This window comes from Bufo gargarizans, chromosome 8 (assembly GCF_014858855.1).
Source record: "Bufo gargarizans isolate SCDJY-AF-19 chromosome 8, ASM1485885v1, whole genome shotgun sequence".
Classification (NCBI taxonomy): domain Eukaryota; kingdom Metazoa; phylum Chordata; class Amphibia; order Anura; family Bufonidae; genus Bufo; species Bufo gargarizans.
Window position 1 is genome coordinate 464,806 of NC_058087.1, and position 15,392 is coordinate 480,197.

General features: G+C 51.7%; 1 protein-coding gene across 1 annotated transcript in view; it reads right to left on the bottom strand.

Moving 5' to 3' along the window:
- Positions 1–15,014, bottom strand: part of ACTR3 (actin related protein 3) — a 29,069-nt gene extending 14,055 nt beyond the window's left edge. Inside the window, exons 1-10 of the mRNA XM_044302939.1 lie at positions 14,908–15,014; positions 13,362–13,417; positions 13,134–13,258; positions 12,944–13,054; positions 11,297–11,392; positions 11,109–11,216; positions 10,705–10,848; positions 3,777–3,950; positions 3,604–3,696; positions 3,398–3,523 (exon numbers count right to left, since the gene is read on the bottom strand). Coding sequence (XP_044158874.1) covers positions 3,398–3,523; positions 3,604–3,696; positions 3,777–3,950; positions 10,705–10,848; positions 11,109–11,216; positions 11,297–11,392; positions 12,944–13,054; positions 13,134–13,258; positions 13,362–13,417; positions 14,908–14,951 — 1,077 coding nt within the window. The 5' untranslated portion in view covers positions 14,952–15,014. The remainder of the gene's footprint in view (positions 1–3,397; positions 3,524–3,603; positions 3,697–3,776; positions 3,951–10,704; positions 10,849–11,108; positions 11,217–11,296; positions 11,393–12,943; positions 13,055–13,133; positions 13,259–13,361; positions 13,418–14,907) is intronic.
- Positions 15,015–15,392: the final 378 nt, after the last annotated feature.

Consider the following 15,392-nt stretch of genomic DNA (forward strand, 5'->3'; position numbering starts at 1 on the left):
CATTGCCTTTAAGAATAAAATCAGCCTGAACCAAAGTTCTATTATATGGCTGAGGAAGCCAAGATGAGTTCATGGCAAGTTCAGTTTATATAAAAATAGTTGTGAACATGAACAGACATTGTGTTTAAAAGTTATGGGACTATCTAGGAGGAGTAAACCAACTTCCTAAGACATGTCTGTCTGGAGGGAACAAGGTTATTTCATAGATAAGCAATGACTTGATAAGGACTCCTATCCTTGAGGCACACCTGCTGTAGGAGGTTCAATTATATATATATCTCTATCTCTGCATGGCATATTTAGTTTATAACATATGTTAATCAATAAATGATATAATGTGTTATCTATGTGTAACAATGTATCGGTATATATGTTATACCATGTATCATTTAGAAGGTATTGTAGAAGTTACAGAAACATTGAAGTTTATGATAATTGGATTTCTGAGAAGAATAGTTATTCATGGATGTAGATAAGTTCCAATGCAAAGCATCAAACCAGTTATATAACATTTTCATCAAGTCAACCTATATTTCAAAAAGATAGGAGAAAACAGCCAACTCCAACAAGTCCAGGATATAGGTAATTAAAAGTGTCAGGGAAAGACCTTCCTCAATGATGTATGTTAAAAGGTCAAGGAGGTCATGTTGAACGCATTATTAGATATTTAGTTTTAATGCTTAAAAGTTGTGATGTTCATCTGCAATACCGCAATACCACCTGGAGGCAGATGGACAATATTATATTATTTCATTATTTGTTCTATACCATATTAGGAGTTGATATGACATCATGGTGTTATTAGCATGCGAATACACCCACCTTACCTGATTGGAAATCCCTAATCTAAAGGGGATGATTCTTAGATAAGGGAGGGGGGGGGGATAATTACTCGTGTGCGGGGTAGCAAGGGGAGGCCATATAGGGATCCATATTGATCCAAAGATCCATGAGTCCCCATACTGTGGGAATATATAGTGTTAGGCGCCTCTATAATGCTGATTATTCTCTTAGCAAAGATGCAGATTGTTACTGGAAGAGCTGACGTTATTTGAAAAGAGGACTAAACCCTTGGAAAGTTATTTTCCGTAGTCTGATTGCCGAGCTGAATATTTTATCATATTAATATCATGTATTTTTGATTGGTCATAGGAAAACAGCGTCCAGGGATAACCGTTATTTTCCTGTATATCCGTGTTTTATTGCTATAGCCGGTTTGATAAACAGAAGATCCTAAGTTTCTCTTGGTATACGAGTCCGTTTGTTAAAAGTATGACACTGGTCGTCATAAATCATACCGTGCTGGTCAGATAGGGGTGTATTAGCACCACCGTGTGGTACATTTTGGGTGCTATTTTGCAATTGTATTGATTTTTATATTCTTTGTTTTTATAATAAACAATTCTATATTTTTGCACATGCGATTGTCCCTTTGTTTCACTGCTCGCACAAATCATATTAAGATACTTGATAAAAAGAACTTAGAGGCGATTATGTCCGCCTGGAGGATATATTATTTTTTTTAATCCTCTCTGCTATATGAAGATTTTTTATATAGAAGAGATATGACATAATGCAGCGCTTCAGATGGCGACCAAAATGTTTGCCAATGCCACTTAGAATTGCAAAATGGCAACAAGACTTTGTAGTCTTGCCGCCATTTGCGCCTAGACCCTCCACTGCCTTAAGAAGAAAGGTCTTGCAATCCTATAACAGAGCTCGGTCCAGTGCAGAGCTCTGTTAGTGAGCATGCTACCGTACCATCGGCTGCTTCTCCCGCGCTGAACACGGGGAGTGCGCTCACTGCCGACTGCTCCACAAACAAGGGGCAGCTAGAGGCATGGAGGTGAGCTGAGGGTGCCCCCCATGTAAGGGGTAAGTGGTGGAGACGAGAGGGCACTGATGGTGGACAGCTGCGCTCAGCCAGTAACGCTCTCCTCACAAAAGCAGATGAACCCGATTCCATAGCCAGTTTACGCTATTCTGTCCCAGGGCCCGGCGCACTTTATGTCTGTAAGGAATGCACTGTTGCCAGCACGACCAATCATCGCAATGTAGTGCAGGGTTTCAAATCGTGACCGTGAATGGGGTCCCATTGCGGCCCTACAGTTGTGAGAATTATTGGGGCTGTCATGACAATGTGCAGGTCCCACAATGGCCCCTCTCACTAGCGGCTATGCTGCATTGCTACACTGCGATCTCTGGCCACGGGATGTTTGTCACAGCCAAAGGCCCCTTTGCAGATGAGCGTTCCTCCTGCGAGTCCGCAACGCAGCTTCCGGCCTGACCTCCCAGCGCTGCCGGGGGTCACGTAGCATTATATTAATTTATGATGCTATGTAACCCTTACAGTCCTGGAATGTATTGGATAACACGGGCATAATGCTGTCTGTGTTATCCAATACATTCCAGAACTGTAAGGGTTACATAGCATCATAAATCAATACAATGCTATGTCAGGCCGGGAGCTACGTCGCAGACTCGCTGCGGGAGTAACGCTTGTCTGCAAGGGGGCAAAGTCACCATGTAGCCCCAGGCTTAACCATTTGGGACGACCACTTTACACCCCTCTCTTACCCTAAGTTCACACCTGAGTGTTTTACAGCGCGTTCAAACGCACTGTAAAACGCTCAACACGGAGAAACCAATGATTCCCTATGGGAATGGTTCTCACCTGGGCGTTTTACAGCGCGTACGATCGCGCTGTAAAACGCCCGACGCATAATCAAGTACTTGAGCTTCTTTGGGGCGTTTTGACGCGCGTTTGTGGCCATAGGACACTGCAGTCAATCACACAGAAACGCTCAGGTGTGAAAGCAGGGTTAGTCCATCCTTTTTGTATGCACGGTACGGCTGAGGTGCAGGAGCGGTCAAGCGGATGTCACAGCCCGAGTGCCCTGCAGGGAGCTCAATGTGCAGGTTTATGAATGGAAAACGAATGGCCAAGAGGCTAAAGAAAACTCCGCTACTGACCCTTATGTTACAACAAAAATTTGTCGACTAAAACATTTCATTTGGCTCAAAAAGGTTTCAGATTAGGAGCCAATGGCTCCTTGATGTTTTTTTGTCTGGAGTCCAGCCAAGGCTCCATACATCAGTGTTGAAGGGGCAGCCGCTTCACCACAGTGGGCACCATGGGAAGCATTTCAGGTGACAATCTGTCGGCCATATTCAAGAAACTTTCATTGTTTTCATAAATGAAACCTCGTCGTAGGACAGAAACCCCCGTGGAGCGGTTAATTCCCAGGCCAGAGATATTCTGAAGAACAGGCAGGAGATGAGGAGCCGCAGCACTCCGAGGTTTCTACCTCAGCATTCTGCACTTAGTGAAGGGGTCTGTACTCGATCTGCCGAATCTGAACACGGCCTTTGACTCTGCAACGGAGTCCGGACTCACCTTCAGACGACCTCCACTCAGCTCCTCGCTCAACTTCAACCTGGCATCAACCGTTCTCTTCAAATCTCTCTGCAAGCGCCGGCCAAAGTCCCTAAACATGGTGGAGCCCCCGGAGAGGACGATGTTCTGTGCACAGAAGAGCAGAGCAGTCAGCATCGCCCATGAGGGTCACACACTACTGGCTGCCGCAGTAGTAGTCCGCTCACCTTGTAGAGGGGGCGGCGGACATCAATGGGGCAGTTCTGAATCACTTCATCCACAACTTCTGAGATCGGCTGAGTGAAGTCTGGATTAGCAAACTACAAAGAGATAGAGATCATTAGTACAGAAGACCCGCCAGGTCATGTGTGGTGGGGAAGTATGGAGACATCCCGCTGACCTCAGGGTGGAAGAAGATCTCCGGACCCAGGAACCTCTCGTAGCCAACGTCGATGCAGAACTCCTTCTTGGACACGGCATTGATCCCGCTGTACTGCTTGATCCACTTGGCACTGTCCATGTCATATTTGCTGAACTCTTTCACCAAGTCTGGACACACGTAGCTGAACCGTTCCTGTAAGAAGTGAAGAAGATGACGGCTCGGGGAATGGGAGAACGAGCGAGTGTGTGTGTGTGTGTGTGTCTGTGTGTGGGGCGAGTACGCCTGCAGAGTGAGTGAGTCTGTGTGTGGGGCGAGTACGCCTGCAGAGTGTCAGTGTGTGTGTCTGTGTGTGGGGCGAGTACGCCTGCAGAGTGTCAGTGTGTGTGTCTGTGTGTGGGGCGAGTACGCCTGCAGAGTGTGAGTGTGTGTGTCTGTGTGTGGGGCGAGTACGCCTGCAGAGTGTGAGTGTGTGTGTCTGTGTGTGGGGCGAGTACGCCCGGGGGGAGAGGATAGAGAGACTGTGGGGGGGGGGGGAGAAAGCTGTCACCTCATATACAGAATATAACAGAGCTTCCACAAGATGTACAGGATTAAATTCAGACAACAAAATCACACCCAAAAAATATTTTAAAAAAAATCACCGGGACGGAGAGAAACGAGCAAAAGATGGAGAAATATACAGATGTCCGCCAGGTCAGCGATAAGCGTGTACACAGAGATAGTGGTCAGTGATAGGTGTTATCAGTGATTGGTAGTATTCTCTGTGTAAGTGTGTATACAGAGATAGCTTTATATAAAATCTGCTCAGCTCCTCCTGCTCTATAACACGCTGCCTGCAGATTACACGGTGACAGGTTCTCTGTATATATAATCTGCTCAGCTCCTCCTGCTCTATAACACGCTGCCTGCAGATTACACAGTGACAGGTTCTCTGTATATATAATCTGCTCAGCTCCTCCTGCTCTATAACACGCTGCCTGCAGATTACATGGTGACAGGTTCTCTGTATATATAATCTGCTCAGCTCCTCCTGCTCCATAACACGCTGCCTGCAGATTACACGGTGACAGGTTCTCTGTATATATAATCTGCTCAGCTCCTCCTGCTCTATAACACGCTGCCTGCAGATTACACGGTGACAGGTTCTCTGTATATATAATCTGCTCAGCTCCTCCTGCTCTATAACACGCTGCCTGCAGATTACACGGTGACAGGTTCTCTGTATATATAATCTGCTCAGCTCCTCCTGCTCTATAACACGCTGCCTGCAGATTACACGGTGACAGGTTCTCTGTATATATAATCTGCTCAGCTCCTCCTGCTCTATAACACGCTGCCTGCAGATTACACGGTGACAGGTTCTCTGTATATATAATCTGCTCAGCTCCTCCTGCTCTATAACACGCTGCCTGCAGATTACACGGTGACAGGTTCTCTGTATATATAATCTGCTCAGCTCCTCCTGCTCCATAACACGCTGCCTGCAGATTACACGGTGACAGGTTCTCTGTATATATAATCTGCTCAGCTCCTCCTGCTCTATAACACGCTGCCTGCAGATTACACAGTGACAGGTTCTCTGTATATATAATCTGCTCAGCTCCTCCTGCTCTATAACACGCTGCCTGCAGATTACACTGTGACAGGTTCTCTGTATATATAATCTGCTCAGCTCCTCCTGCTCTATAACACGCTGCCTGCAGATTACACGGTGACAGGTTCTCTGTATATATAATCTGCTCAGCTCCTCCTGCTCTATAACACACTGCCTGCAGATTACACGGTGACAGGTTCTCTGTATATATAATCTGCTCAGCTCCTCCTGCTCTATAACACACTGCCTGCAGATTACACGGTGACAGGTTCTCTGTATATATAATCTGCTCAGCTCCTCCTGCTCTATAACACGCTGCCTGCAGATTACACGGTGACAGGTTCTCTGTATATATAATCTGCTCAGCTCCTCCTGCTCTATAACACGCTGCCTGCAGATTACACTGTGACAGGTTCTCTGTATATATAATCTGCTCAGCTCCTCCTGCTCTATAACACGCTGCCTGCAGATTACACGGTGACAGGTTCTCTGTATATATAATCTGCTCAGCTCCTCCTGCTCTATAACACGCTGCCTGCAGATTACACTGGTGACAGGTTCTCTGTATATATAATCTGCTCAGCTCCTCCTGCTCTATAACACGCTGCCTGCAGATTACACTGTGACAGGTTCTCTGTATATATAATCTGCTCAGCTCCTCCTGCTCTATAACACGCTGCCTGCAGATTACACGGTGACAGGTTCTCTGTATATATAATCTGCTCAGCTCCTCCTGCTCTATAACACGCTGCCTGCAGATTACACGGTGACAGGTTCTCTGTATATATAATCTGCTCAGCTCCTCCTGCTCTATAACACGCTGCCTGCAGATTACACGGTGACAGGTTCTCTGTATATATAATCTGCTCAGCTCCTCCTGCTCTATAACACGCTGCCTGCAGATTACACTGTGACAGGTTCTCTGTATATATAATCTGCTCAGCTCCTCCTGCTCTATAACACGCTGCCTGCAGATTACACGGTGACAGGTTCTCTGTATATATAATCTGCTCAGCTCCTCCTGCTCTATAACACGCTGCCTGCAGATTACACTGTGACAGGTTCTCTGTATATATAATCTGCTCAGCTCCTCCTGCTCTATAACACGCTGCCTGCAGATTACACGGTGACAGGTTCTCTGTATATATAATCTGCTCAGCTCCTCCTGCTCTATAACACGCTGCCTGCAGATTACACGGTGACAGGTTCTCTGTATATATAATCTGCTCAGCTCCTCCTGCTCTATAACACGCTGCCTGCAGATTACATGGTGACAGGTTCTCTGTATATATAATCTGCTCAGCTCCTCCTGCTCTATAACACGCTGCCTGCAGATTACACGGTGACAGGTTCTCTGTATATATAATCTGCTCAGCTCCTCCTGCTCTATAACACGCTGCCTGCAGATTACACGGTGACAGGTTCTCTGTATATATAATCTGCTCAGCTCCTCCTGCTCTATAACACGCTGCCTGCAGATTACACGGTGACAGGTTCTCTGTATATATAATCTGCTCAGCTCCTCCTGCTCTATAACACGCTGCCTGCAGATTACACGGTGACAGGTTCTCTGTATATATAATCTGCTCAGCTCCTCCTGCTCTATAACACGCTGCCTGCAGATTACACGGTGACAGGTTCTCTGTATATATAATCTGCTCAGCTCCTCCTGCTCTATAACACGCTGCCTGCAGATTACACGGTGACAGGTTCTCTGTATATATAATCTGCTCAGCTCCTCCTGCTCTATAACACGCTGCCTGCAGATTACATGGTGACAGGTTCTCTGTATATATAATCTGCTCAGCTCCTCCTGCTCTATAACACGCTGCCTGCAGATTACATGGTGACAGGTTCTCTGTATATATAATCTGCTCAGCTCCTCCTGCTCTATAACACGCTGCCTGCAGATTACATGGTGACAGGTTCTCTGTATATATAATCTGCTCAGCTCCTCCTGCTCTATAACACGCTGCCTGCAGATTACACGGTGACAGGTTCTCTGTATATATAATCTGCTCAGCTCCTCCTGCTCTATAACACGCTGCCTGCAGATTACACGGTGACAGGTTCTCTGTATATATAATCTGCTCAGCTCCTCCTGCTCTATAACACGCTGCCTGCAGATTACACGGTGACAGGTTCTCTGTATATATAATCTGCTCAGCTCCTCCTGCTCTATAACACGCTGCCTGCAGATTACACGGTGACAGGTTCTCTGTATATATAATCTGCTCAGCTCCTCCTGCTCTATAACACGCTGCCTGCAGATTACACGGTGACAGGTTCTCTGTATATATAATCTGCTCAGCTCCTCCTGCTCTATAACACGCTGCCTGCAGATTACACGGTGACAGGTTCTCTGTATATATAATCTGCTCAGCTCCTCCTGCTCTATAACACGCTGCCTGCAGATTACACGGTGACAGGTTCTCTGTATATATAATCTGCTCAGCTCCTCCTGCTCTATAACACGCTGCCTGCAGATTACACGGTGACAGGTTCTCTGTATATATAATCTGCTCAGCTCCTCCTGCTCTATAACACGCTGCCTGCAGATTACACGGTGACAGGTTCTCTGTATATATAATCTGCTCAGCTCCTCCTGCTCTATAACACGCTGCCTGCAGATTACACGGTGACAGGTTCTCTGTATATATAATCTGCTCAGCTCCTCCTGCTCTATAACACGCTGCCTGCAGATTACACTGGTGACAGGTTCTCTGTATATATAATCTGCTCAGCTCCTCCTGCTCTATAACACGCTGCCTGCAGATTACATGGTGACAGGTTCTCTGTATATATAATCTGCTCAGCTCCTCCTGCTCTATAACACGCTGCCTGCAGATTACACGGTGACAGGTTCTCTGTATATATAATCTGCTCAGCTCCTCCTGCTCTATAACACGCTGCCTGCAGATTACACGGTGACAGGTTCTCTGTATATATAATCTGCTCAGCTCCTCCTGCTCTATAACACGCTGCCTGCAGATTACACTGGTGACAGGTTCTCTGTATATATAATCTGCTCAGCTCCTCCTGCTCTATAACACGCTGCCTGCAGATTACACGGTGACAGGTTCTCTGTATATATAATCTGCTCAGCTCCTCCTGCTCTATAACACGCTGCCTGCAGATTACACTGGTGACAGGTTCTCTGTATATATAATCTGCTCAGCTCCTCCTGCTCTATAACACGCTGCCTGCAGATTACACTGTGACAGGTTCTCTGTATATATATAATCTGCTCAGCTCCTCCTGCTCTATAACACGCTGCCTGCAGATTACACGGTGACAGGTTCTCTGTATATATAATCTGCTCAGCTCCTCCTGCTCTATAACACGCTGCCTGCAGATTACACGGTGACAGGTTCTCTGTATATATAATCTGCTCAGCTCCTCCTGCTCTATAACACGCTGCCTGCAGATTACACGGTGACAGGTTCTCTGTATATATAATCTGCTCAGCTCCTCCTGCTCTATAACACGCTGCCTGCAGATTACACTGGTGACAGGTTCTCTGTATATATAATCTGCTCAGCTCCTCCTGCTCTATAACACGCTGCCTGCAGATTACACTGGTGACAGGTTCTCTGTATATATAATCTGCTCAGCTCCTCCTGCTCTATAACACGCTGCCTGCAGATTACACGGTGACAGGTTCTCTGTATATATAATCTGCTCAGCTCCTCCTGCTCTATAACACGCTGCCTGCAGATTACACGGTGACAGGTTCTCTGTATATATAATCTGCTCAGCTCCTCCTGCTCTATAACACGCTGCCTGCAGATTACATGGTGACAGGTTCTCTGTATATATAATCTGCTCAGCTCCTCCTGCTCTATAACACGCTGCCTGCAGATTACACTGGTGACAGGTTCTCTGTATATATAATCTGCTCAGCTCCTCCTGCTCTATAACACGCTGCCTGCAGATTACACGGTGACAGGTTCTCTGTATATATAATCTGCTCAGCTCCTCCTGCTCTATAACACGCTGCCTGCAGATTACACTGGTGACAGGTTCTCTGTATATATAATCTGCTCAGCTCCTCCTGCTCTATAACACGCTGCCTGCAGATTACACTGGTGACAGGTTCTCTGTATATATAATCTGCTCAGCTCCTCCTGCTCTATAACACGCTGCCTGCAGATTACACTGGTGACAGGTTCTCTGTATATATAATCTGCTCAGCTCCTCCTGCTCTATAACACGCTGCCTGCAGATTACACTGTGACAGGTTCTCTGTATATATAATCTGCTCAGCTCCTCCTGCTCTATAACACGCTGCCTGCAGATTACACGGTGACAGGTTCTCTGTATATATAATCTGCTCAGCTCCTCCTGCTCTATAACACGCTGCCTGCAGATTACACGGTGACAGGTTCTCTGTATATATAATCTGCTCAGCTCCTCCTGCTCTATAACACGCTGCCTGCAGATTACACGGTGACAGGTTCTCTGTATATATAATCTGCTCAGCTCCTCCTGCTCTATAACACGCTGCCTGCAGATTACACGGTGACAGGTTCTCTGTATATATAATCTGCTCAGCTCCTCCTGCTCTATAACACGCTGCCTGCAGATTACACGGTGACAGGTTCTCTGTATATATAATCTGCTCAGCTCCTCCTGCTCTATAACACGCTGCCTGCAGATTACACGGTGACAGGTTCTCTGTATATATAATCTGCTCAGCTCCTCCTGCTCTATAACACGCTGCCTGCAGATTACATGGTGACAGGTCCTCTGTATATATAATCTGCTCAGCTCCTCCTGCTCTATAACACGCTGCCTGCAGATTACATGGTGACAGGATCTCTGTATATATAATCTGCTCAGCTCCTCCTGCTCTATAACACGCTGCCTGCAGATTACATGGTGACAGGTTCTCTGTATATATAATCTGCTCAGCTCCTCCTGCTCTATAACACGCTGCCTGCAGATTACATGGTGACAGGTTCTCTGTATATATAATCTGCTCAGCTCCTTCTGCTCTATAACACATTGCCTGCAGATTACACGGTGACAGGTTCTCTGTATATATAATCTGCTCAGCTCCTCCTGCTCTATAGCACGCTGCCTGCAGATTACACGGTGACAAGGTGTCTCTATACATGATGTGCTCAGCTTCTCCTGTTGTGTGTCTCCTGTCAGGAGCAGGGTGCTTCCCCTGCGGCGGTGGGATCAGTGATGTCATGTGTGGGGTGGTGGCCCAGAAGAACAGTAACGTAGTCCTGACAACCTGCACCATCCCGCTCAGTGTGTGCACAGTAGTGTCAGTGCCCTGTATTCTGAGGGTCCGGCCTCTGCTCGTCCTTTACTCCACCTGCGGGGCACAGCTGCTCCTACCTTCACGGCTTTGGCGGTCTCCAGGGACTGCTCTGGGGGGATCCCCACCTCCCGGTCTCGGAGGAGCTGCTGGATGAAGTAGGTGATGTCCCGCCCGGCGATGGGGATGTGCTTAATGCAGCTCCCGATGACGTAGCCTTCAGCCTGCGGGACACAATGGAGAGCAGAACATCAGGAAGGAAGAAGCATGTGGACGTATAGAGGAGCAAGAAGAGGCACCGCGGTCGGGAGAAGCCTCTGACAACCGACCACCTTCTGCATTGACATCATCCCAGACCCCGGGGTCCCACCCAGCATTCGTGTATATCGGGGGGGCTGGTAGTGTGAACAGCGTCCTCCACACAAGGCCCTTGAAGCCTCGGAAGGAGAGTCTGTCAGCGTGAGGTGAACTCGTGTTTACTCACCACCGGGATGACATGAGTGACGCCATCCCCGCTGTCTATCACCGTCCCGGTCAGAGTGCGCTCGCCGACCTGTCTGGACGTCCAAGAAGCAGCCAAAGCCAGCACCGCCTGGAAGGAGAGGAGGAGAATGGACCCCAAGTTCTGTACAGAATCCCCCCAATACTAGCCCCGGGGGGGGGGGCGCTCACCTGAACCGCGATGTACAAGCCGGGGACATTGAAGGACTCGAACATGATCTCCGCCGTGTACTCCCTGTTCTCCGGAGTGTTCAGCGGCGGCTCAGTCTGCGGAGAGAAGAGGGCGAGTCAGCGGCAGAGGGGCGGGGCGAAAAAGGGGGGGCGAGGCGAAAGCGGGCGAGCCAGCGGAGGAGGGGCGTGGCGAAAGCGGGCGAGCCAGCGGAGGAGGGGCGGGGCGAAAGCGGGCGAGCCAGCGGGGGAGGGGCGGGGCGAAAGCGGGCGAGCCAGCGGGGGAGGGGCGGGGCGAAAGCGGGCGAGCCAGCGGGGGAGGGGCGGGGCGAAAGCGGGCGAGCCAGCGGGGGAGGGGCGGGGCGAAAGCGGGCGAGCCAGCGGGGCGAAAGCGGGCGAGCCAGCGGGGCGAAAGCAGGCGAGCCAGCGGGGGAGGGGCGGGGCGAAAGCGGGCGAGCCAGCGGGGGAGGGGCGAGCCAACTGGTCCCCCACACTACACCGCACAGCAGAGCCGACTGGTCCCCCACACTACACCGCACAGCAGAGCCGACTGGTCCCCCACACTACACCGCACAGCAGAGCCGACTGGTCCCCCACACTACACCGCACAGCAGAGCCGACTGGTCCCCCACACTACACCGCACAGCAGAGCCGACTGGTCCCCCACACTACACCGCACAGCAGAGCCGACTGGTCCCCCACACTACACCGCACAGCAGAGCCGACTGGTCCCCCACACTACACCGCACAGCAGAGCCGACTGGTCCCCCACACTACACCGCACAGCAGAGCCGACTGGTCCCCCACACTACACCGCACAGCAGAGCCGACTGGTCCCCCACACTACACCGCACAGCAGAGCCGACTGGTCCCCCACACTACACCGCACAGCAGTGCCGACTGGTCCCCCACACTACACCGCACAGCAGTGCCGACTGGTCCCCCACACTACACCGCACAGCAGTGCCGACTGGTCCCCCACACTACACCGCACAGCAGAGCTGACTGTCCCCCACACTACACCGCACAGCAGAGCTGACTAGTCCCCCACACTACACCGCACAGCAGACCTGACTGGTCCCCCACACTACACCGCACAGCAGACCTGACTGGTCCCCCACACTACACCGCACAGCAGACCTGACTGGTCCCCCACACTACACCGCACAGCAGACCTGACTGGTCCCCCACACTACACCGCACAGCAGACCTGACTGGTCCCCCACACTACACCGCACAGCAGACCTGACTGGTCCCCCACACTACACCGCACAGCAGACCTGACTGGTCCCCCACACTACACCGCACAGCAGACCTGACTGGTCCCCCACACTACACCGCACAGCAGACCTGACTGGTCCCCCACACTACACCGCACAGCAGACCTGACTGGTCCCCCACACTACACCGCACAGCAGACCTGACTGGTCCCCCACACTACACCGCACAGCAGACCTGACTGGTCCCCCACACTACACCGCACAGCAGACCTGACTGGTCCCCCACACTACACCGCACAGCAGAGCTGACTGTCCCCCACACTACACCGCACAGCAGACCTGACTGGTCCCCCACACTACACCGCACAGCAGAGCTGACTGTCCCCCACACTACACCGCACAGCAGACCTGACTGGTCCCCCACACTCACCAGGAGGAAGTAGTGGTCTTCCGGCTCAGCCCGCAGATACTTGAAGATCACCTGCTCCATGAAGCGCTCCATCAGATCCCAGTCCTCCACGATTCCATGACGGATCGGCCACTGCAGGGGCGGGACAGAGGGGCGGTCAGAGATCAGCTGACGGGGCAGTTGCAGAAGTCCTGGGGCCCCGCACCCTTACCTTCGTAGCATAGGTGGGCTTATCTATGGCCTCGTCTCCGATGAAGAAGTCCAGGTCGTCCACGCCCTTCATCAGCCGCCTCTGGGCCTGGTCGCCCACCTTCGCCGATTCCTTGATGGCGATACCTGCGGAGAGGGCGGAGCGGTCAGCGCCTCCCGGGCACGTCACAGGGCGCCTGCAGCGGGGTCCCCCAGAGCCTGATGGGGGTTGTGACTGGAGGATACTCACATGACGGGATGATGAACTGCGGCTCTGTGTTCCCCGCGTATCCCAGCTTGGTGTACCTGACGGAGAAGAGCAGAGGTGCTGAGGAATGTCTCTGCCTGAGGAGGACACGCCCCTAACAGACAGCACCGCTCTATTGCTCCCTCCCCCGCTCTGACCACAGGACGTGGAAACCGAGGATATGCCCCTACCCAACAGCCCGCTCTACTGCTCCCTTCCCCCAATCTGACCACAGGACGTGGAAACCGAGGAGGACACGCCCCTACCCAACAGCACGGCTCTACTGCTCCCTTCCCCCAATCTGACCACAGGATGTGGAAACCGAGGATACGCCCCTACCCAACAGCCCGCTCTACTGCTCCCTTCCCCCAATCTGACCACAGGACGTGGAAACCGAGGAGGACACGCCCCTACCCAACAGCACCGCTCTACTGCTTCCCCCCGCTCTGACCACAGGACGTGGAAACCGAGGAGGACACGCCCCTACCCCACACCCTATACAGAGCCCCTCACCTGGGGCCCCCCCCCCTCACACCCTATACAGAGCCCCTCACACCCTATACAGAGCCCCTCACCTGGGGCCCCCCCCCTCACACCCTATACAGAGCCCCTCACACCTGGGGTCCCCGCACACTATACAGAGCCCCTCACACCTGGGGTCCCCGCACACCCTATACAGAGCCCCTCACCTGGGGGCCCCGCACACCCTATACAGAGCCCCTCACCTGGGGGCCCCGCACACCCTATACAGAGCCCTTCACCTGGGGGCCCCGCACACCCTATACAGAGCCCTTCACCTGGGGGCCCCGCACACCCTATACAGAGCCCTTCACCTGGGGGCCCCGCACACCCTATACAGAGCCCTTCACCTGGGGGCCCCGCACACCCTATACAGAGCCCTTCACCTGGGGGCCCCGCACACCCTATACAGAGCCCTTCACCTGGGGGCCCTTCACACCCTATACAGAGCTCCGCACACTATACAGAGCCCTTCACCTGGGGGCCCCTCACACCCTATACAGAGCCCTTCACCTGGGGGCCCCTCACACCCTATACAGAGCCCTTCACCTGGGGGCCCCGCACACCCTATACAGAGCCCTTCACCTGGGGGCCCCGCACACCCTATACAGAGCCCTTCACCTGGGGGCCCCGCACACCCTATACAGAGCCCTTCACCTGGGGGCCCCGCACACCCTATACAGAGCCCTTCACCTGGGGGCCCCGCACACCCTATACAGAGCCCTTCACCTGGGGGCCCCGCACACCCTATACAGAGCCCTTCACCTGGGGGCCCTTCACACCCTATACAGAGCTCCGCACACTATACAGAGCCCTTCACCTGGGGGCCCCTCACACCCTATACAGAGCCCTTCACCTGGGGGCCCCTCACACTATACAGAGCCCCGCACACTATACAGGGCCCCTCACACCCTATACAGAGCCCTTCACCTGGGGGCCCCTCACACCCTATACAGAGCCCTTCACCTGGGGGCCCCTCACACCCTATACAGAGTCCTTCACCTGGGGGGCCCTCACAAAAACCGCTCACCCTGTACCGCAGTCCACCACACATGCCGGGAGCCGGGCAGCCATGTCCGAAAACGGGAGCGGCTTCCGCACAAATTGACAGCAAGATGGCGGCAGACTCCCAGGCAGAGGAAACTACCACGGAAAGACATCCAATCACGTCAGGAGGCTGTCCGTATTAGCCAATCAAAGCCATGCTCGTAACCTGCTACAGCCAATCACAGCGCTGCAGGTAGCTTTAGTCAAACGAATTAACTAAATCAGCAAATACTTCCTAAAAAATGAACCACCCAATCATAGGAGAAGAATAAGTAGCAGCAGCCAATCACTGGAGAGAACTCAGCGGGAACAGCCAATCACTGGAGAGAACTCAGCGGGAACAGCCAATCACGGAAAGCTTTCTCCAAGTGTACATGAAGAGATAAGAACAATTCGGGAAGTGAGACAGTGAGTGACAGAGCAATGGTGGGGAGGAGACGGCTGGGAGAGGAGCCAATCAGCGCCAGG